Below are 23,064 nucleotides of genomic sequence, written 5' to 3'. Positions count from 1 at the left end.
CGGCTCATGTGCCTTCGGCAGTGCTGGCAGAAGGCAAACCTGGGACCATCTGCCACCTCAAAGTGATCCTGCACTACACTATTCCCCCGCTTCTGGGTTGAGGGCGAGGATCCTGCCTTTTCCTCCTTCTCGGCAGGCTGAGGCTCATCAGCAGGAGGAGCTGCCTCAGCTGAGCCACGAGCCTCCACAAGCTCAGCCTCCTCCGAGGTGCTGCTTTCCGGAGAGGACCTGGGTCTAAGGGAAACGTGAGGGGTGTGGAGCACAAACTCTGATTCCCCCTCAGTCCCCAGAATTGCTTGAGCCAGCGCGCTCAGCATCCCTGGTTCCAGCTCCAGCTCCTCGTCTGGCAGTGGCAGGCTCATGCTGGGAGATGACGTTGGGGTGGAGGAGACAGTGATTGCACTGCTGGTGCCCACTTCTGCACTGAGCAGAGGTGGTGCAGGTGCAGACGCTGCTCCCACCTCCTGGCTTGCACCGGCAGCACAAATGTCATGGGTGCTCGGGAAGAGAGTGTGTCTGTGTTTGGGACGGGGGTGGGGGGGTTGCAGCTCTAGCTGTCCCCCTAAACCCTCTCCCTCCCCTGCCAGAAGGCCTGGCACCTGCTTTTCCAGCATGCTTCATATTAATCTTTCCTGTGCTGCAAAAGGGGTGTGTGTGTGTGTGTGTCACTTCTTTTGTGTTGTGTGTTTTATTCCGTCTGTATTGCGTGCGTGCACTGGACTCTTCTTTGATTGTTTGCTTCAGTAACAAGAAGTATTAAGAGCTATGTAAAAATTGTGTGCTGTCTGTCTGGACAAGCTGCCGGTGGTTTCGTCCCACTCCTTGCCTCAGACCCCATGCAGTGCCTGGCTTCACTGTGGGGGCCTTGATCTGCCCCTCCCTCTGCCCCTCCCCTCCATAGGCAGTTGCTATCCACTCCGCTATCCCACAGTGAGCTGCCTGGCTGTATTCCCGGCCACGGGCACGTGTGTGGCAAGTATGTGCACGTGGCGCCCCTGCATTCTGGGCAGCCCCTTGCAGGCTGGGACGCTGCCTGCCTGCAAGGGGAAACCCACGGTTTCCTGATCCCTGCACGACACTGCAAACCCGGGACAAATTCTGCCCTGGAGTCGTGCAGCCCAGGATTGGGACTTGATGTTCCTATTCCCCAATGCTCCTGCCCAGTTAGGGACAGATGGTCACTCCCCCGGTCGAGTCCTGCTCCACCCAAAGCTTAAAACCAAACTTTTCCATCAGGCAGCCGGGAGGGAGACAATTCACGTCGTGGCTCGTTATAACCTATCTGCTCCCTTCAGCTGGGCACGCTGGGCTTTTATCTACCCCGGAGGCCCCGCCCCTGGAGTCTGCCGCACCTGCAAAGTGCAGTCTTCAACCAGGTCCAGTGGCTCCTCGCTCCCCACTCTCTGAGCAGGGGTGGGGCAAGCCCCGCCCAGCTGTTACCCGATTGGTGGAACTGTTCCACCTATCCGAAGTGTCCTTCTGCAAGCTGGGTGTGCCACCAGTTGAAAACAATAACAGCCCAGGACCCGACTGGGCCCATAGCCAGCGCCAGCGCGGACCTGGCTCCTGGTGAGTCACCCTTTACCGCAGGGAGCAGGGTCCGCAGGGTGACTGGGTAGGACCTGCCCCTGGCCACCCCTCCCTGCTCCTGGCCTGCCCTGGTTTTCAGCCCCAGAGCAAGGGGCGAGGCAGGAGGTTGGACCCAGGGGGAGCGGGGCAGCCCCAGGCCGCGTTGCTGCCCGTCGGTGCATGGGGAGGAGCTGCCTGGGTGCTAACGATGAAGGTGACCAAGGACGAGGCAGGGAGGATGGCCCGTGAGCTCCAGGCAGCTGCTGCTGCGTTGTCTCCGCTGCTCTGTCTTTTGCTGCCTTCTCTTCCTCTGCCGTCTCCGGCTGCAGCAGCCTCGGATTTTGTCTCATTTGCCTTTTCAGCCCTGCTGTGGTTTGTGTGGTCTGAGAGCTAGTGCTAATGTCACCAGTTCCTCTTGGCTGCCTGGAGAGTGAAACCGTTCTCGGAGACAAACTGTAAACAGGAATGGGGGCAGTGGCTGCTGGATTGACACTGCCGTGATCTTTGTTGCTCTCAGGGCCCTGCGCCGTATCCAGGTCAAAGCTGGATCGGAGGTAGCTAGAGCTGGGGGGCTCTTTTTGCAGCTGGACGGACATTTGTCCAGTGTGATCATTATTTGGCACCCGTAGTGAGTGCAAACTTATTGCGCAGTTCACCGATGAATTGTGAGATAATGACTTGGCACTTGTGGGCAGTCTAAATTTTTTGTGTGAAATGCATAATATAGGGAACGTCAAGCAAGGACCCGAGTCAGCGATTCCCAGCGTCAGTGTTAGCAGCGACTGTGTGCAAACAGAAGTCCTAAGACAAACCCGGAAACGTGAAGCTGAAATCCAGTCCTGGTTTTTCTGAGCTCTTTGCAAAAGTGAAACTGCTCTGTTATTTTTCAGTAGTCGAAAATGACCAAAATTAAGACGTGGCATTTTCTGTGCAGGGAGGGACATGAGTCTGTCCGGGGGTGACTGGAGTCTCAGAAAGGTTGAGACCCACTTCTCTGAGCCGGGGCAGCAATTCTGCAAACACAAGCGCTCCTCGTTCTGCCGGCATGCCAGGTACAAGTGCCTCTCCTTATTGTTGGCGGAGGGGTTCATCTGTTCCTGTTGTTCTGCCATCATGTCCGTGATCCAGCACTACAGCGTTACAGTGATGTACGGGCCAGCCTGTCCCCTCCCCTCCTTGCCTTACCGGTGTGAATGTTACCCTCCTCTTTTCAATATTCATCTTCGCGTCCTGATTCGGAAAGCTGTCGTGTGACGGTGCCGTACAGCATTAGAGATGTACTAGTCCCGTCAGGTCTAGGTGCTGCTCCAGCACTTACCATTGTGACCGGCGAGGAAGATAATAGTGCTGTGAATCACCAGTGCAATAATTGAACCTGGTTGTAAGGAAGGGAAGGCAGGCTCAGATGAGCTCCCTAATCCAAGAACTCAACCTCTGCTCTAGTACAGAAAGAGGAAGTGTGCTCTTGGCCTGTGGGTTTCCTTGCAGGAGGAAAGACCACAAGACACTGTGTGCTTGGGCCGTGTCTCTTCAGTCCTACTTCCCCCTCGCTCAGCATTGCTCCCTGTAGCAAGCAAAAGGCACACGAGCCAGTCCCCTGCTTCTACGTGCAGTCTGTGCAAACTCCGAGCTGAAATGACCGGCCGGAGGAGCCAGGGAAGGTGGCTGTTAAGCAAAATGATCCAGCTGAAAAAATAATTTACTTTCTGCATTGTTTTTCATTCTTAGTATTAATTATTAGTCATTAATAGGACTGCTACTTTTTAATTTGCTTCCTTTACTCTGTCAGGCCTCATACAGCCGTGAAAGGCAGCATTCCTGGTCTCAGCAGTCGTAAACCGAGCACATTTTGATGATATTTATAACATCAGGAGCTGAAAAGGCCACTGGACAAAACAGTAATGTTTAAGTTGATGGTGCCCCCCTAAGGTTAAAAGCACAAGCATATCCCTAATGTTCCTTGCTAGGCAGCTGTATGTGCTGAGGTGGAGGCGGTCTAGCGCCAGGTGGGAATCGCACTGAATTTGACTGCCCCGAGCTGGCATCATCCATTTAATTTTCCTCCGTGGCTGTCCAAGGGCAGAAAACAGACCAGGACCCTGCGCTGGGACCGTGGGAGACCCCAGGGCAGATGCTTGTCCATTAAATTGTCTTCAGAGTCCCAGTCAGTGCAGTCGAGTCCCGTGGGGCAGCCTTCCCCAAATGCTATCCAGTGTCCTTGTCTATCAGCTTTGCTCCTAACGTCACTTGTGTCCAGACCAGTGGCCTTTGCAATTAAGGCTCTGGGGCAATGGGGGGTGTTTAGGCCCTGTTTGCTCATCATGTGTGAGCCATGTGAGAGGGACCCGGGCTCTCTCTCATTGAGAATTGTTCAACGGTGGAGGCCACTCTTGGACCAGTTTCTGTTACTGGGTCCATTATCGGTGCAGGTTGGTGATGCTTTACTTTGGTACAGCAAGTCCCCAGGACATGTTGAAGCAGCAGTAGTTGCTCAGACTCGACTAACATCTCTTGCTGATGACAGGCTTGCCAATTCTCCTCCACTCGGTCTTTGCAAAGAGGGGAAAGTTGCCTGAGAAGTTCTTGCCATCCTTGTCTCTGAACTCATGCATGAGGCCACTTCCATCTACTACTTTAAATCCTTCCCTGAGACCTTCTCCAGTGAATACCAAAATTTCCAAATCTGAAATGAGCTGGCTGGAGATGACCAGGGGGAGGGACAGCTGGGATAACCATATATTGCTGATTGAATGGTATTTAGAGTCAGGACGGATTTTACACCAAAGTCATATTGGTAGCAGGCTGTGGGGATCGGTGCTTTCCTCTCTAGCGGGAAGCACCGGGGATCTCTTGCGTGTGTATTGACATTTCCTAGAAGCAGGATGCTGGCTGCCCTGTTCCCCCTGGGCAGGCTAGGATGTGATGTCTGTGGTGTGTCAAGGCTGATGGTAGTCTTGTGTAGAGTTTACATTATGGATTTGGATAGGATGGTTTGGACAGGGCTGATCGTGCCGCAGGCAGGGGGTTGGACTGGATGTGACCCCTGGAGCTCCCTTCCAGCCCTACTTCTCCACGACTCTAGATTCATAGATTCATAGATGTTAGGGTCGGAAGGGACCTCAATAGATCATCGAGTCCGACCCCCTGCATAAGCAGGAAAGAGTGCTGGGTCTAGATGACCCCAGCTAGATGCTCATCTAACCTCCTCTTGAAGACCCCCAGGGTAGGGGAGAGCACCACCTCCCTTGGGAGCCCGTTCCAGACCTTGGCCACTCGAACTGTGAAGAAGTTCTTCCTAATGTCCAGTCTAAATCTGCTCTCTGCTAGCTTGTGGCCATTATTTCTTGTAACCCCCGGGTTACAATTCATTTATTGGTGAATAAATACTCTATTAACATAGTGTTTACATTAAGACAAAACAAGTGAATGCCTGGTACTGTGAAGTGACTCAGAGCCACCGCATGCACATTGTGACTTATTTGATCATACGACTTCGATATTCTAGCTTTAATCTCAGCCCTTCTGCGCTTCCCTCAGACTTGGGGGTTGCATGTGACCCCACACTGTAAAATCATGGGAGCAGGGCAGCGTCCTTCGGTGTGTCCATGCAGTGCCCAGCAAAACAGCCCCCTGGGCTTGCACGGGCGACGGCTTGCTGTCACTGTGTCTGTGCTGTGCCTGGGAGCACTGTGATGAAACATGCCCCGTCCCCCCTGTGCAGACCCGCTCCTGGGCATGAGGCAGCATTGCTGCCCAACAGTGACCCTGCGGAGAGCTCAAAGCATGCCCTAGACAACCTCAGGGCACCTCTTGGCACCTATCCAGGGCCTCTTTACATCTTCATTTTGGGGAGCTGGCAATCACGGAGCAGAAGTCAGGGGGTCGGGTTGTTTCCTGGAGGCATTTGTGGGCCTATGAGGCAGGATAGACATGCTCTGATCGTGTTACATGCCCAGTGCACGTGTGGTTTGCTTCCCAGCCAAAAGGCCCAACGAGGGAGGATGGATGGTTCAGTCGGAGCAGTGCCAGCCTGGTCCTTAGGACACCTGATTTCAGTTCCCTGCTTCACCGCAGGTTCCCTGCAGGACCCTGGGCAAGCCACTCGGGCCTGGGTTTATGAGTGTGGTGAGGGCTCCTGGAGATGGTGCTTAAGTGGATTAAATGCTGATGGTGCTTAAGTGGATTAGGCATCATTAGATGCCTATTTGCATCCTTGGTGCCGGTGTAGCTTCAAACACCTGTCCTCATTCCCCCACTTTCCCATCTGTAACATGGGGATCGTAGCCCTTGCCCTACCCTTCAGGGGGCTTGTGGGGATAAGTCCGCTGAGGACTGTGAGCTCCAGATACCAGAGTAATGACGGCCAGATACACATCTAGGATATAGAGGAAAGAGTTGGAAGTAATGTCACCTCCGGGAGGGGCGTGCCTGCCTTTTGTCACCGGGCTCCTTGATCCTCAGATGCCGTTCTGTGAGGACTCTCACGTGGATGGCCAGGTTTGATAAGGATTGCAAAGTGCTAGATATGCAAGGAGGGAAATCCCCAACCCTCACAAGCTTCTCCCTTCTTTTTATACGCAGTGTGGAATGAGACTTCAAGAAAAAACATGGCCACCCTGGCAAACCTTCTGTATGTTGGCTGGGTGACCGCTGCCATCATCGTCCGGGCAGGTAAGCTGATTTACCTACTTCCTAACAGGCGGTGCATGCCTCTTCTCTGTGCTACTTGCATATCTGGTGGTTAGCATGACTATTTCTTAGTTTCCTATCTGTGGGGAAGCATCTTGGGATTGTTAGGTTAAAATATCTATTTCTAAAATATTTATATCACTTTTCTATTATGATAGAAAATCTGGTGTGACTGAAGCACTATTAATCATAGTGGGAATGTAGGGCTAAAAGCCGCCTTAGCAAAATGCTTAGCATAAGCAACCCCATTTTATGCCTTGGTATAACTAATGCCACTAAGTAAGAGCAAAGCCAGCAGGTCACGATTTAGGGGACCTTTTTACAACTCATCATGTCAGAAAAAAGTTACAAGTGGTTTAGCAGTCCAGAACAGCAGGATATAGATAGCAGCCTGACATGAAAAACAACCACTATGAGAGCTGATTGGTGGATATTTATGACACAGCTATAAAATCCATCAGAAGGCTCACGTAAGAATACTTCTGTTGACTTGCTTAGAAGTTAGATGTTGTCTTTAAAGCCTTGCTTAAATATTGGTATTGCTTTGTTCAGTAAATTAAGATTTGAGACTGGACTAGTCTCACCGATCACTTCACTAGCATTCACCCTACCTCTTAACGAAATGTAGCACAACAGAAAAGGGATGGACAATGTGAGCAACGGGCCAGATTCTGTTTTGCCTGTTAAACACGTAATTGGAGGTATGTGTGGATCTGTTTCACTCTGAAAAGCAGTTAATACAAAAGATGCTGATTTGTTTGTGACTCCATCTTAAAGAACAGATGACAATGTGGTACAAAAATATAATCGGCGGCAATCCATGGATTTGAGGGTGAGCTCTACCATGGCTCATCGATGGATCTGGAGGTGACTTGAGATCACAGCTCTTGAGCCACAGATCCACCCACAGAAGTTGCAGGCCTTTCCGCAGGGGTGAGTAGGCCATAGGCCAGGATTTCTCCCCTTTTCCTTCCTGCGCTTTCTCTTTTCTGCTTCAAAGGCAAGACACGTTACCATGAAGCAGGCTGCCACTTGCTTGGTGTTGCAGCGCCATTGGAGATGGTCAGCAGCCAGCTTCTCCCAGCTCTTGATGTCAGCATCCATGATCCTGAGGTATGTCTTCAATATTTTTGTAGTGTTTCCTCTGGCTGCTGCAAGAGCTCAGGCTGCAACTAAGCTGGGAGTCGAGAGTCAGGCATCCACATGCAATGACCAGTCCAGTGACATTGCTCCTTGAGGATCACTGACTCAATGCTGGTTACATTGGCTTTAGTAAGGATGTTGGTGATTGTGCAGCAATCTCCCCTTGAATGGAGGATTTTTTTGAGAAATCATTGGTGGTGCAGACTCTTGAGATGACAGTGGTACACCCACGTTTCACATCTGTAGAGAAGAGTGGGAATGATGACTGTGTTGTACACCTGGATCTTGATGTCTTTCTGAAGACTGTGATCAATGAAAACACACCAAAGCAATTTCCCAAAGGAGGAGTTTGCATACAAGATCCTCATTAATGTTGACTCACTGTGAGAGGTGGCTACTGAGGTAAGGGAAGTGCTCAACTACCTCCAAGGTCTCTCTTTCAATGGTAATTTGGGGAGGGGGGGGTCCCATTTATGGCCTAGAGTAGGCTGATAGAACACTGTAGTCTTTTCAGTATTGAGAGAGGCCAGTAGCTAGAGGTCAATAGGCCTCTGTGAAGAGATCCAACATGGTTTGGATGTTTTCTTCAGCGTGTGCTATTCATAGATTCATAGATCGTCGAGTTGGAAGGGACCACAATGGATCATCGTGGCCGACCCCCTGCTCCTGGCAGGAAAGAGGACTGAGGTCAGATGACCCCAGCCAGGTGACTATCTAGCCTCCTCTTGAAGACCTCCAAGCTAGGTGATAGCACCACCTCTCTTGGAGGCCCATTCCAAAACCATGGCCACCCTTACTGTGAAAAATTTCTTCCTAATATCTAACCTAAATCCACTCTCAACTAGTTTACTCCCGTCATTCCTAGTCACTCCCTGGGGCACCTTAGTAAACAACGCGTCCCTTATTCCCCGTTGGCCTCCCCTAATAAATTTATAGGCGGCTACAAGATCTCCCCTCAGCCATCTCTTGTGAAGGCTGAAGAGATTCAGCTCTCCCAACCTCCCCCCATAGGGTCTATCACGAAGGCCACTAATCATGCGACTGGCCTCCTCTGGCCCCTCTCCAGATTCCCTGCGTCCCTCTTGAAGTGCGGTGCCCAAAACTAGACACAGTACTCCAGCTGTGGCCTGACCAGTGCCACATAGAGGGGGGGCATCACCTCCTTTGATCTATTAGTCATGCACCTGCTAATGCACGACAAGGTGTGACTGGCCTTGTTGATGGCCTCGCTACACTGCCGGCTCATGTTCATTTTGGAGTCAATTATGACTCCAAGATCCCTCTGTCTTCGAGCTGTTGAGAAGGACACTCGCCACCCTATAGGTGTGCTGGGGGTTCCTCCTTCCCAGCTGGAGTACCTTATATTTATCTTTATTAAATTGCATCCTATTTCTCTCTGCTCATTGATCCAACCTGTCCTGGTCAGCCTGAATCTGCTCCCTGCCCTCCAGTGTACTAACTTTGCCCCATAACTTGGTGTCATCAGCGAACTTGGAGAGGGTGCTCTCCACACCCTCGTCCAAATTGCTGATGAAGATATTGAATAATACCGGTTCAAGGACCGAACCCTGCGGGACCCCACTGCTCACCTCCCTCCAGGCCGAGAAGGAACCATCCACCACCACTCTCTGGTGTGGTCCCTAAGCCAGTTGGCCACCCACCTGACCGTGTAGGCGTCCACTCCACGGTCTGCTGGCTTCCCAATGAGGATAGGGTGTGAAACTGTGTCAAAGGCCTTCCTAAAGTCCAGGAAGATGACATCGGCCTCCGCTCCTGTGTCCAGGCAGTGCGTGACCTGGTCATAGAAGGCTACAAGGTTTGTCAGGCAGGATCTACCTGTGACAAACCCGTGCTGGTTTCCCCTCAGCATCGTTTCCCCTGCTGGGCCTGCACAAATGTGTTCTTTGATTATTTTCTCCAGCATTTTCCCAGGAATGATGGCAGTCATCAGCATATTGCAGGTCAAGGATGCTTGTTTTGAGTACTTTGGTCTTTGAGCAAAAGATGTCCCAGATTGAAAAACCCTCCATCCTTTTGGTACTCGGCGTCAATTCCAGAAGGGAGGTGGTTCTTAACAAGAACCAGGACAACAGTAAAAAAATGGAGTTGGGGCAGTGACACATCCTTACTTGACCCCCGTTTGAATGACAAATGGATCCGTCTCTGATCTGCTATAAAGAACAGTCAGTCATCTGGTCATGGAGAAGCCTCAGGACTTTGATGTATTTTTCAGGGCAACCAAATCTGGCCAGTACTTTCCACAAGGCTTCATGACTGACAGAGACAAAGACCCAATAAGGTCAATGAAGGCCATATACAGGTCCTGATGTTATTCCTAACACTTTGGATCTAATGAGCACCAATGTTCACATCAATTGTCTCACAAGGTGGTCTGAAATCACACTGAAATTCTGGCAGGACTTCCTCAGTAAGAGATAGAAGATGGTTCAGGACAATATGGAAGAGGATTTTGTTTGCTGCAGGAAGGAGGGTGATGCCTTGATAGTGCCTGCACACAGACTTATCTCCATTCTTGACAATAGTCACAATGTTAGCGTTCCTCACATCCCCAGGATCTCCTCGTTGTTCCAACTGCAAAGGATCCATTTGTGGAGTCTCAGTGCCAGTTCCTCACCACCAGCCTTGAAGATTTCAGCAGGAATGCCATTGAGTCCAGTATCCTTGCTCTTCTTGGTTTCCTTGATGGCAGGCCAGACTTCTCAGATAGGAGAGTCGGCAAAGGATCCCCTTTCCAGTTGTTTGGGGAGGAACTCAATGGTAGCATCCATCACAGTCAAACTCACAATCCAGTAGTGCCTCAAAGTGCTCTTTCCGTCTAGCTTGGACAGATTGTCTTGGAGGAGTGTCAAGGCCAGGAATTGCAGGGAAGCAGGAATAGGGGAGGTCGGACTGTAGATTGCTTCCATTGCCTGGAAGAAACTATGCATGTCATGTTAGAGCTGAATCTCCTTGGCTTGACCTTGCCACCACTGATTTATGATTTCCTGGATCTTCCTTTGAGCTTCAGCTTTGAGAAGCTGATATGTCTCCTTTTTCTGCTGAGATGAGGTGTCATCTTGCCTCCTTCAAGGAGGGCTTGGATCTCAGCGTCATTGTCATCAAACTAGTTTTGGTATCAACGGGTAGTATCGCCAATGGATTAAGCACAGGCCATATGGACTATAGCTTTAAACCCCTTCCAGAGTTCCTCCATATTGCCTTCAGTTGTGGGCAGGGCAGAAAGCTTTTCATGATGACACTGTTGGAGATCCTTGCAGACCTTTAGGTCTTGAAGAGATCTGGCATTGAGAGACCTTCACATTGCTTCTGGTTGTTTTCAGTGCTCTGGAGCAAGCCGGATATTCACAACAGAGCTGATAATCATCTGCCCAGCAGTCATCAGTTCCTCACGTGGCTCATGTGATACAGCCCGTGATCAAATGGATGTCTCTAACAAGAACATAGTGGAGGAGGTGCCATCGCTTAGAGCAAGGGTGTCTCCAGGTGGTCTTGTATTTGTCACTCTGTCTGAAGATGGTGTTTATGATGACAAGATCATGCTGTGTGCATTTGCTCAGGAGAAGGATGCCACTGGAGTTGGCTTTCCCTACTCCTTCTTTCCCGGTGGTGCTACTCCAGAGTTTCAGGCCATGGCCAACTGTGGCACTGAAGTCACTGACAAGAATGATCTTGTCTTCCTTGGGAGTATTAATCAAAACATGGTCAAGGTTGGAGTACAATTGTTCTTTGACATCATTGTCAGCAGCAAGCATGGGCGTGCACGCACACATGACAGTGGCATACTGGTTGTTGCTAATCTAAAGACAAAGGGTCATAAGGCATTCATTGATGCTCTTGGGCAACTCTGCAAACTGGCTAAGGAGCTGATTCTTGATGGCAAAGCCAACACCATGAACACATCTGTCCTGAGCCAGTTTCCCTTCCAGAAGCAAGTGTAGCCTCCACCCTCTTCCCTCAGCTAACCCTCATCTGGTTGTCTTGTCTTACTCAGAGCTGCCTTGTTCATGTTGTCTCTTGCTAGTTCCTCGGAGATGACAGTAATTCTTCTTTCCAGTTGTTCGTTATCTCGGTTGTCCATCAAGGTGCAAACATCCCATGCTGCACAAATCAGTGCCTTTTTATGATGTTTTCAACTGCAGAGAGAGTGTTCCCACTGGATTCAGTCACCCAACTGGGAGTAGATAAGACCATCTAGATTTAGGTCTCCCTTTTCTAGCCCCCTCCCCCTGTGGAGTGAGCAGAGGTGATCCAGAATAGGACTGATTAGTCACAGTAGCAGCTGCCAAATTGCACCGCTATCTCAACCAGATGCAAGACGACCATCAGGTTACTGTCACCTGCTTGCAAATTTCTCACTGGAAGCTTCTGGATTCACTGGTCCTGTCTCCATCACCACTGGTCCATCGCCACAGGGCTTTTAAAGGTTCATAGATTCATAGATGTAGGGTCTGAAGGACCTCAACAGACCATCGACTGACCCCCTGCCTAGGCAGGAGAGAGCACTGGGGTCAGATGACCCCAGCCAGATGCCTTCCAGCCTTCTCTAAAGCCCCCCAAGGCAGGGGAGAGCACCACCTCTCTTGGAAGCCTAGTCCAAATTTTAGCCACCCTCACCATGTAGAAGTTTTTCCTGATATCCAGCCTAAATCTGCTCTTTGTCAGTTTGAGACCATTGCTCCTTGTTAGGCACCCTGGTGAACAGAGCATCTCCGATCCCTTGCTGCGTCCCCATAATGAACTTGTAGGCAACCACAAGGTCACCTTTCGGCCTTCTCGTGTGGAGGCTGAAGAGGTCCAGGTCCCTCAGTCTCTCCCCCTAGGGCTTGTCCTGTAAGCCCCTGACCATACGAGCGGTCTCCTCTGGACCCTCTCAAGTCTATCAACATCCTTCTTGAGGTACGGTGCCCAAAACTGGATGCAGTACTCCAACTGCGGTCTGACCCACGCCGCATAGAGGGGAAGCATCACCTCCTTGGATCTATTCGTCATGCATCTGCTGATTTGGTTGGTACAGCAGAGTTTTTTTTCCCCGCTGTGGTAGAAGCCTGCATGTGACTTCATTTAACACGAGGAAGCTGCTCCATGGAAACAATAAGCACACAGTCTTGACAAGCTGGACATCAGGACCCAGTGGCAAGGGTGAACCCTAGACAATAGGAGACTTTCATCTTACTACAGCTTTCTGCTCTTTACAGCTGTACAACATTTACAGCTGTATAAAAAAATAATTATGGCCGTACAAAAATAGATGTATTCATGGATTTTCAACATCTTTGAAAGGGTGAACCAGACTCACATTTCAGCACTTAGGTCCACTTAGATGCATAATAGGGGGTGTAGCATCAGGCTTTATGTGCTCACAGACAGAAGTCACCCGAAGCGCTGTTTCATAGACTCGTGGACGGTAGAGTCGAAAGGGGCCACAATGGAGCATCGTGTCCGAGCCCGGCCCCGTTGCAGCCTGCCGCGGTGGGGTGAAGAGGTCTGGGCTACGGTCAGCGGAGACGAGAGCAAACAGGCTTTACCCAGGAGTCTCTCTCTGCTGGAGGAAGCGAGTTGGCACTGAGGCCGCCTTCGGGAAGGGAAGGGAAGGGAAAGGAAAGAAGACTGTTATTTAGGAGTGTCTTTTGAGGGGATCAAAGACTCCCTTGGCCCAGGTAGAGCACGGATCCCTTTCCAAAAGCGTGTAGTCCCGGAGGCTCTTTGAGGCAGCCTGAAACACTGCTACAGATGGGCAATGCTGCAAAGGCTGCTTGTGCGTGACCAGCTGAGGGTGGCAGCGAAGGCAGGAGTGGGGCCCAAGGGTGGGGAAGACGAGCAAAGAAGACCTGCCGTGGTGCTCCAGTGGTGGAAAGCAGGGCGGCAGTGGCAGTGGCACCGCTGGGGTTAGACGGGTTCTAGTTAGCGCCTCTCTGCCGAGCAGCACTTGCTTCAGCTCCTGATGGACCCACTTTGAAGCCTTGACTTCTTCGAGCTGGGACTACAAGCGGTGAATGGAGCACACCACGTGGAGAGAGAGGGGTCCCGGCTCGGGGCTGTCAGCCACTCCTAGCTCTGGGAGGTTGGGTGGTTCACAATATCCCCACTTCCCCCTTCGTCAAGGCTTGCTGGGTTAGTGCAGAGGTTGCAAGCGGGGCAGGTTTGGCTTTCTGAGCAATCGGGAGGCGTAATGTAGTTGTCCCAGGTTTGTGGATTGGGGCTTGAACTCTTGCTTCAGTTATTAGTAAGAGCCCTAGAGACGGAGCTGGCCCTTGGTACCGTCCAGCAGGTGCAGGCAGGAGGATTGCATGTGTGCAGCTCTGCTTCTGGACTAGAGGTAAAGAGGTGAGAAGAGAGCGTGCGCCGAAGTGCTGCCACTTCCTGACTGGAGGAAGAGACGTTCGTGAGAAGGAAGAGTCTTATTCTGTCCTAGGTGATGGTCGTGGCATATTAAAAAAAAAAAAAGGAAAGTAAGGATGAGAAAGGAAGCTGCTATCTTTCCTTGGGCGCATCCAGAGTTATGCAAGCCACAAGGTCATCTCTAGTGCTAAAAACTTTATTAACAAGGTCATGACTTCTGTCTTTATGGTATATCTCTGGGAGGTTACATTTCTACTACCAAGACATTTTCACAATGAAGTGTAACAGGCACACACAGCACTTCTGCATTACACGTTATGGTCATACAATTCAGCGTAAGTCAGGTGTTATGTTCAGTTTGGGACAATGTAGTCCAGAAAAAAATTGGATCGAGTCCAAAGGAGCTGAACAAAAATAAGATGTCAAGAAAACGTGGCTTACAAGGCAGGCTTGGACAATAACAGTCTTTAAATATGGAAGGGATTGTAATAAAGAGTGTGGTGCTCAGCTGTTTTCCGTGTTCACAGGGGACAGTACTGGGCTTAATGGATTTTCAGCACCCCCATGTTCACAGGGGATGATAAAGGGCTTAAATTGCAGCAAGAGAGATACGGGGGGACACCAGGAAGAACCTCTTAACTCGGTGTGGGACCGGTTCCCTGGAGAGCTTGTGGACGCTCTTGTCGCTGGAAGTTTGCAGTGCAGGCTGGACATCTGGCTGAGCTGGTTTAGACAGGCAGGATCCTTCCTTGAGCAGGGAAGGGGACTACATGTGACCCGGTGACTTCCAGCCCGGCCTTATTTTTCCATGCGTCTATGTAAGGCTCTGATACATGTGAATACCTATTACAACACTGATTCACACACACCTGAATAGACTAACACGACCAAAACAGGTATCCTAGTGCTTCACCTTAGGACATGTGTGTCCCTATGTGCTCAGTGCTGGATGAGTTCACACTCATTTCTCACTGGGAAGTTGTCTTGCACTATCGTAAGCTCTAGATACTCTCTTCCTTGAAATGGAGCTGCAATTCTGCGTCTCCCCCGAGAGCTTCCGACTCACCCCGGGGCAGTGAAACTTTCAGGCTCTGTTAATACAAAGTTGTCCTTCTTCCTTCGCCAGGCTGTGAACGTCCCATAATTAAAGGGTTCATCAATGAGGATGTGCTGCTGCCCTGCATAGCTGAACAAAAGGGCCCCTTCCACCTGGAAGAGGTTGTGGTTAATTGGCAGAGTTCAGACAATCGGGAAATCATGCACAGCTTCTACCACGGCAAGGACCATCCAGAGCACCAAGCGGAAAGGCTGCGGGGAAGAACCCAGCTCTTTCCCCAGGAGTTCCCCAACGGCAACGCGTCCCTGTTGTTGAGAAGATTATCCATCCAGGATGCAGGGAATTATACCTGTCACGCTGTTGTATATGATGCAGCTCCTTCTACTGAGCACAACCTCCAGCTTCACGTCCTAGGTGGGTCAGTAATTCTCCCTGTTTGCGTGTGCCTAGAAATGCCCTTTGAAGGATGACGTTTTGAAATGAAACTTGCCCTGCGAGGAGTCAGGTTTGAGATAAAGCGCAAACCTAGTTATAATAGTAATTTTGACCACGCTTTGGGATTTTATATCTGCCCAGTCATGCAGATGTGACAGGTAGCTAGCCTGGCTTTAATGTCATTACTCCAGTCCAGCTACAGCTCTGGTTAATAGGTGGTTAAGGTGGGGGCTATGCGCTGCCAGCCCTCCATTTCAGCTACATCTTTCTGGGGACAGGACTCCAAGACCACGACCCAAATTATTTCCAAAAATAGAAACTAGTTCAGCTGTTTAAAAAACAAAAACCTGCCTGTCAATCTGCTTGTGTGTCCCTGTCCCCCACCGCTGTCACACCACAAGTAGACTTGTTCAGGATCAGCTCTGTCCAAACCATCCTACACAAATCCATCATCTAAACTCTTTGTAAAACTGCCGTCCACCCTGACATAACACTAGACATCAGCCCCCAACCTGCCAGGGTGTGATCAGGAAGCATCAATTTTCCATAAAAGGTTTTAACTTTCTGTCAAAATCGCAGCCCCCGGAGACAAACGTTTTTGTGCAAGAGGCCAGAAGAAATGTGCTCCTTCTAGGACCAAAGCCAGATGTCCCTGGCTAGAGGGTCTTGCCGGTGTGCTTCGGGTCAGACAGATCACCGTATTTGGGGCCAGGCCAATTAATGGCATGATAGGAACCAGCCCCAAAGTTATGACATACTTTTTGTGGACTAACTTGGTGGCTTATTCTTTATCACACCATTCATTGACTGAACGCGTGGCTAGGTTACAATTTAAGATGGGATGAACTGGTTAATCATGCCTTAAGTATAATTGGTGGCAGGAGGCTAAGAGCATGCAGGAAGGAGGCAGGTAGGCATTACACGTGAAAGGCACTATTTTGAGTGTTTGTACTATCTGATATGCTGGAAATAATTGCATCTCATTTCATCTCTACCCCTTTGCAGAGGAAGAAGTCCCAATAAAACAAGGAAACAACCGGCTCCTTTTTCTCTTTGCCTTTATGGCCATTTTACTCCTAGTTCTCCTAGTGGTGGTTACTTTCCTCATTAAAAAGAAGTGTAAAAAGTCTGATTCATGCAGCGCAGAAGGTAGGTGCCATGGAGAGAACGTAAATATTGTTTGAACTCAGTTGTTTTGGGCAGGCTGGGTTTTGGTGTGTTATGCATGGGGGCCCTTGAAGTCCACAGAGCCTTCACGTGTCACAATGAACAGGGAAAGACAAAAGACTTGTTATCTGAAAAGAGATCTTGCATTGGGGAGCAGCGTCATCCCCAGCAGTAAGGCAGAAGGTTCCAGTTGTGGCCATCACACAAGCCCCCCCCAGACCGCAGCGAGGCAGCTAAAGGGAACGGGCTGCTGGCAGGTCTTGTCCAGTTCAGCCTGCCCCCAGATGCCCCTGCGTAAATCCCAAATACCTTCACTGACCTCGGTCAACCTGGCTTGGGTGTTCACCCGGGTAGGGGAGAGCAGTCTGTGGCCCCGAGCTGGGACTTTCTGGAGCAGCCACACTGCCCCTAGGCCTTGCAAGAAGAGGACTGGCTCAAGACCCAGCAGCCTGCATGGAGTGGGGGACTAGGCAGGGTTCCCCTTCGCTGCTAGCAGCTGTCATCTCAGCCGTATTGCTAAGGGCAGCCTCAGCGTAATGCACAGCCAGCTTCTACACCTGGCCCTGTCGCTTCGTTGTGTACTGACCACCTTCTTATGTGACAGATGCAGAGAAGCTGATTGAGGACAGGAATGCAGGTGAGTTTGACACTTCATTGGCTTTAATGGGTGCTGAAACCTTCTGCTAAGGTTTGGTTTGAAGAGCAAGAAGGTGGCAGAGAACAGCCAAGGATGTTTCTCCCTAGATTCATAGATGGCAGGGGCTGGAAGGGACCTTGGAAGATTGCCGTGTCCAGCCCCTGCACCAGGCAGGAAAGACAAATGGAGTCAGGTGAGCCCAGCAAGGTGACCGTCCCGTCTCCTCTTGAAGATTTCCAGGGTAGGCAACTGCACCACCTCTTGGGGGAGCTTATTCCACAGTCTGGACACCCTGGATGGGAAGGAGTTTTTCCTACTGTTGAGCCTGAAATGGTCTTCCAGGAGTTGGTAGCCATTACTCCTGGTTTCCCCCCGGGCGCCCTGGGGAACAGTTGCTCACCGAGCCCTTGATGTGCTCCCGTCGGGTAGCGGTAAGCTGCTACCAGGTCCCCTCTCAGCCTTCTCTTCCTCAGGCTGAAGAGGCCCAGGTCCCTCGGCCTGTCCTCGGATGGCTTGTCTTTTAAGACTCTGGTCATTCGGGTGACTCTTCTCTGGACTCTCTCAAGCTTGTCCACATCCTTGTTAAAGTGCGGTGCCCAGAACTGGACGCAGTACTCCCGTTTCAGGCTTAACACTAGGAAAAACTTTCTCACAGTCTCACACAGTCTCCCTGTGGAATAAGCTCCCCGAGAGGTGGTGCAGTCGCCTACCCTGGAACTCTTCAAGAGGAGACGGGACAGTCTCCTCGCTGGGCTCACCTGACCCCAGTTATCTTTCCTGCCTGGTGCAGGGGGCTGGACCCGATGATCTTCCAAGGTCCCTTCCAGCCTTACAATCTGTATTTGGAAAACTTTCTCCCTGGGAGGGTAGGAAAGCACTGGAACAGGTTACCCAGAGAGTTGGTGGGCTCCCCTTCCTTGGAGGTTTTGAAGACCCGGGTAGACAAAGCCTTGGCTGGGATGATGGAGCTGAGGCTGGGCCTGCTGTGAGCAGGGGATTGCCTAGGTGTGACCTCCTGAGCTCCCTTCCAACCCACATTTTCTGTGATTCTTTGTTCCCTGAGATAGACCCAGAGATTTCAAACAGGAATCCAGTGTCACAAACGTCCTGCTCTGCTGTCCTTCTCAATTGTTTGCAAGAAAGGACTTTCTCTACTAGTTTTCCATAGTCCAAAAACGAGTGCAAGCAAACAGGTGGCGCTTGCTGAGCAGGGCCCTGAGTCAGCACAGGTCGGGAAGTGCTGCTCGTGTGCCTGCAGCCCCCGTGTTGCGGTGCCCGCCCCCCTGCTGGCACACGGGGGTACTGCACCCGCCAAAGGGCCGCCCCTCCCCCCCGGCGCTGGGGGAAGGGGACTGCACCCTGCGTGCTAGAACAGCATCCCTGCAAGGGTGGCGGGGGCCTCCGAGGACATCTAGGCCTGTCCCCGACCAGACTCCCTGTTCCTAGACCAGCCCAGGGGATGCGGAGTCAGTCTCTTCTCGAGAGCCTCCACCGCACCACTTCCCCGGGCAGCCTGCTCCGCCGTGTCACGGGTCTTCCCAGAAGGAAGATTCCCCGAAGAGCTGTTGTAAATGCACTCTGCGGAGGACTGCGTGTGACCAGGGGCAAGCCACTGCCTCGTGCCCTGGGGCCCTGGGTTTCTCTGGTTACAATTTGCAAATTCGCTCTTTAAATGATTTCCCCTCACTGCCCCCCCAATTCTCTGATTTACCCAAATCCACTTTTTTCCACAATTAAAATGAAACACCACTCTATATACATGAGCATCAGTTGAACACAAGGTTTTATTGATATATTTATAATCTTAAAGCAATTTGGAAACCTACCAGTGCCTCAATCACTATAATAAAATACACTCTAAATACCGATACATTTTGGCATTTGATTTGGGTTTTTTATCATGGGAAAATCAGAGCTCCCCCTGCCTCCTTCACTCACCAGCTGCGGCTGTGTCCCCCCCAACCCCACTGCCTTGTGGTGCTGAGCAGCCCTGCTATGCCAGTGCCCTGCCCGTGCCAGTGCTCCTCACTCCTGGCCCACAGCCCCATGAGAAAATCTGAGTTTTCCCACATTTTTCCATGGTGAATGGACAGTTAATCTTCTCTTTCCTGTGCATTCAACCTATTGGTTACCGACTAGTTTGATGGTGAATCTCCAGCTCTCACCCCTGAGGACCTCCCTAGGCCTCTTTGCCTGTTACTTTGTCCATCTGTGGGAATTTGCCTCCTGTTTCTCCAAGTTGATTAAATTCTGCCTGTTTGAAATCTGTCGGTGCACATGTTCTGCTGTTCTCACATCTTCTTCTCCTCAGCATCATAAAGTCTGCCATTGTGACCACTTCTTACCTTTCCGACCTCACTCACGTTCTCAGTCAGTTCATCCCTTGTGGACTGAACCAGACCCCAAAGGGAATATCCTCCCAGTTGTGTCTTCAAGGGTTCGAGACCAAATGGTATTTTGTACAGGTTCTGCTTGACAGCTGTAACGTCACTCATAAGAAATTGAACCTACAACTAGACTGGGCTAGTCCTTTTGCGTATGGTGACGCAGGTTTGTTTAACGAGAATTTGCATAGGGCATGTCTACACGTGCATTTCCTGTGCAGCGAGCGGTTTTTAGGCCAGCGTCTACACAGGCAGGCCTTACAGTGCACTAACACTGTGTGCGGATGGACTTGTTTGTAAGGCGTGTACACGTGCCTTACTGTGCAGTAACTAATCAGGAGTAAATTTGCTACCTACATCAAGCAAGTAGCAAATTTTCACCCAATTCAGCAGAAGTCACCATAGTTACTGCACAGTCTAGGTGTGCACATGTAGATGTGCACGTGTACTGCACAGTGGTTTTCGGTTACTGTGCAGCAACATAAATTACTGCACAGTAACTGTGCACATGTAGATGCACCCACAGAGTGGGGACTTCAATGTACCAATGCAATGAAACAAGAATACATTAAAAAAAGAAAAAAAGAGATGCATGGGATTTTATTTTGCCTGTGAATTTTCTCCTCTGCTGTTGCTTTTATTTTATAGAAGTCCTGGAACGTTTCAGACGGGCGGTTTGCGAGAGATCTGCACCCTGCTACAAACTGTTTTCAGAGAAAGAATCAGATAACACCTTAGACAGGAAACTATACATGATAAGCGGGAAAAAGCTACGCGCAGCCAGTGAAATAACCAATTATATATATCGAAGTCAGGAGAAAGTGGCTAGCATACAGCCCGAAGAGCTGTTCACCACTAAGAAACCAAATGCCACACGGATGTTACTGGTGGGAAATACTGCCAAGATAATCAGCCGTACCTGTAAGAGGCTGCAACAGAAGTGGGCTTCAGAGGAAAACAAGGTGGTCTACGGGTGTGTGACCTATATACCATGCAGGGAGCTGAAATCTAGTGAGAGGCCAATGAGTGTGAGAGAGCTGCTGGAACAGCAGTGCAAAGAGCTAGCCCCCGTTCTGCCTGATCTTCTCAGTACCGGAACAGTGCTCGTTATTCTCGATGGACTAGAGGAGTTCAAGGATGATCTGAGTGACACGCAGTCCTCTGGGAGTCTGGATATCGATACCCCTTTAGTCATCAGCGCTCTGGTCTGGAAAGTCATCACCAAGGATCTTCTCCCAGAAACAGATGTTCTGGTAACTGCCCAGCTAACTACAGTGAGTGAAATCGGGAAGCATTTTGAGGACATATTTGTAATCTTTGACTTCACTTCTGATCAGATTAAGCAATATTTTGACATAGGTCTTCAAAGAAAAGAAATATTTCATTGTAACTTTGGTGCCGTGACAAAGCAGGAGCTGTTGCCTTTGGTAGCTGTTCCTCTCCAAATTGATCTTTTGTGTGATGCATTGATGACTGTTTCCAAAAACCTGGATATCAGAAATGAGCAACTTACACCTGATGAGAGGGTGTCTTCTTCTTCGCAGCTCAGTTCAAGGACCCTGGAAGCAGGTGGCACTGATACAACACCTCCTGCCCCAGTGCTGAATGTAGACTCCAAATTTCTAGAAGATATTAAAGAAATTACCTTTCGTCTGGCAAAGATGTGTTATGACTGTCTGGTCTCCGATGCACAGGAGATACAGAGAGAGGAACTTGAGAGGTATCGTGTTGATCCTGACCTTCTCACAAAGCATTTTCCCCATTTCTTTTTAAGTAGAAAAGAGAATACATTTTTTGTGACTCAGCATCCTGGTGTAAGGAGCATGTTTGCTGCCTTGCACTGTGTCCGGCAGATCCAGGATGCAGAAGAGCTGAAGGAGTGCCTGGATACCTGGGTTTCTGGGTATCTCCCTGCACAAGGAAAAAGCAAAAGCCTCCTAAAGGTTGTCCCCTTCAGTTGTCCAGCAGAAAGGCAACATTTCATCAGGTTTTTCATGGCTCTCTTGCCTTACAAAAACACCAAAGACTTCTTATGGGGCCCACGTCTACTCAGTGGTGCTCTAAGAAGACCTCTGCGGAAGTGGTTTGAGGCCTGGATTGCTCAAGGCCTTGACAAAATGCATTTGCTCAACCTTTTCCATTGTGTGTTTGAGCTGCACGACACCTCTCTGACCCAGGATGTGTCATGTTGCTTTACGCACATCACTTTGCACCACATTCCCCTCAGCCCTGCAGACATTGGAGCTATGAAATACAGCCTGGAGAAGTCCACGCTGCAAGTGTTAGACTTAAGGCTGTGCGACCTCCAGGATGAAAACTTGGAGCAACTGGACTCTGTAATGAAGAGCTGTACACAAGTCTGGTGAGTTATTCCTTGTTAACTGTCTTTTAGTGGGGAAGTATGTCTGAGACGCCGATGCCTTGTCCCCTCTGTGGATGTCGACAAGCTGAGTGGAGTTGCAGGCACCTCGGGGGACAAGATTGGGATTCCAGATGATCTTGATAAATTGGCAAAATGGTCTGAAGTAAAAGGGATGAAGTTCAGTAAAGGACAAGTGCAAAGTGCTACACGTAGGGTAGTACTCAGCCCCAAGCAGTCAGCACAGGCTAGCAGGCCTGGCGGGGAGCCAGCTGGACGTGATAACCAGCTAATGGGAGTGAAGCCACCAAGACAGAAAACTCTAGGAGGGAATCCCAGAAGAGGAGAGGGCTGGGGGAAGCCCAGATCTAAAATTGCCCCTCTCCTGGTGGAGGAGGACAGAGGGTTTTGCTTTGTTTGTTCCATTTATTGGTAGTTCAGTGTAGAATAAAATTGTCTGAGAACCTGAAACCAAAGCTGACTTGTCTAGGGCACCAGAGTAAGTAACCTGGTTGCAGTGTAGTTTAAAATGTCAAAAGCAAATTTCTGGACCCATCCAAATATATCAGATTTCAATACAATGATCAGATGCGATGCTTCGGGAATGATATGACTTGTTTCTATGGAGTCTTCAAGAAGAAAGAGAGTGCACGGGACTGGGATAGACAATGTCAGCGCAATGTATTACAAACCTCGTCTCTGAGCACTGGGTAAGAAAACAGTGACATCTAAACACATCTCAATGAAATAGCTGCATACAGTCCCTTTCCTAAAGTGCTTGTAGAAACGTAGGGACCATAATTAAACAAATAATAAATACCAACAACACGGCACTTCTACATGCCTTCTGCCTCCTTAGAGCAGACCTAGGCAGTGGAGAAAACTACAGTATGCAGGGAGAGATTCACTGAATGCACAATTCAATCCAGTTACAGACTATGCCGAGAAGGCTGAAGTATTTGGTGACTTTTTTACCTTGTCTAACAAGGGCCCCCAACCCCTGCTGCGGACTCGAGGCCAGGCAGCTGCAGGAGGTCAGGTGGGAATTAGCAGACAGCTAAATGAATAATAAGTAAAGCAGAACAGAGGGAACTGCTGCTCTTGAGACCAAAGGCAAACTCCTGCAGCTTGCTGTGAAACTGATAGGTCAGGTGACCGGAGGAGGAGGAGCAAAAGGCCATATAAGCCTGGCTCCTAGGATAGAGCCTCAGAGTGGCTCCTGCTAGACTCAGAGGAGGAGCTTTGCAGACCGGGAAGAGAAGGA

General features: G+C 50.1%; 1 protein-coding gene across 3 annotated transcripts in view; it reads left to right on the top strand.

Annotated features, from left to right (window-relative positions):
- The first annotated feature begins 2,211 nt into the window (after positions 1 to 2,211).
- The window catches only part of LOC102567599 (uncharacterized), a 37,776-nt gene continuing 16,923 nt past the window's right edge, over positions 2,212 to 23,064 (top strand). Inside the window, exons 1-6 of one of the 3 annotated variants that reach the window (XM_059725694.1) lie at positions 2,212 to 2,621; positions 6,151 to 6,240; positions 14,888 to 15,232; positions 16,259 to 16,402; positions 17,025 to 17,057; positions 20,090 to 21,803. In XM_059725694.1, coding sequence (XP_059581677.1) covers positions 2,615 to 2,621; positions 6,151 to 6,240; positions 14,888 to 15,232; positions 16,259 to 16,402; positions 17,025 to 17,057; positions 20,090 to 21,803 — 2,333 coding nt within the window. In that variant the 5' untranslated portion in view covers positions 2,212 to 2,614. Of the gene's footprint in view, positions 2,622 to 6,150; positions 6,241 to 7,035; positions 7,192 to 7,221; positions 7,372 to 14,887; positions 15,233 to 16,258; positions 16,403 to 17,024; positions 17,058 to 20,089; positions 21,804 to 23,064 lie in introns of those variants that run through there. The other 2 variants (XM_059725695.1, XM_059725696.1) reach the window with 2 other exon arrangements.

Source organism: Alligator mississippiensis, chromosome 4, assembly GCF_030867095.1.
Source record: "Alligator mississippiensis isolate rAllMis1 chromosome 4, rAllMis1, whole genome shotgun sequence".
Taxonomy (NCBI): domain Eukaryota; kingdom Metazoa; phylum Chordata; order Crocodylia; family Alligatoridae; genus Alligator; species Alligator mississippiensis.
This window is presented reverse-complemented; position numbering and strand designations above follow the sequence as displayed.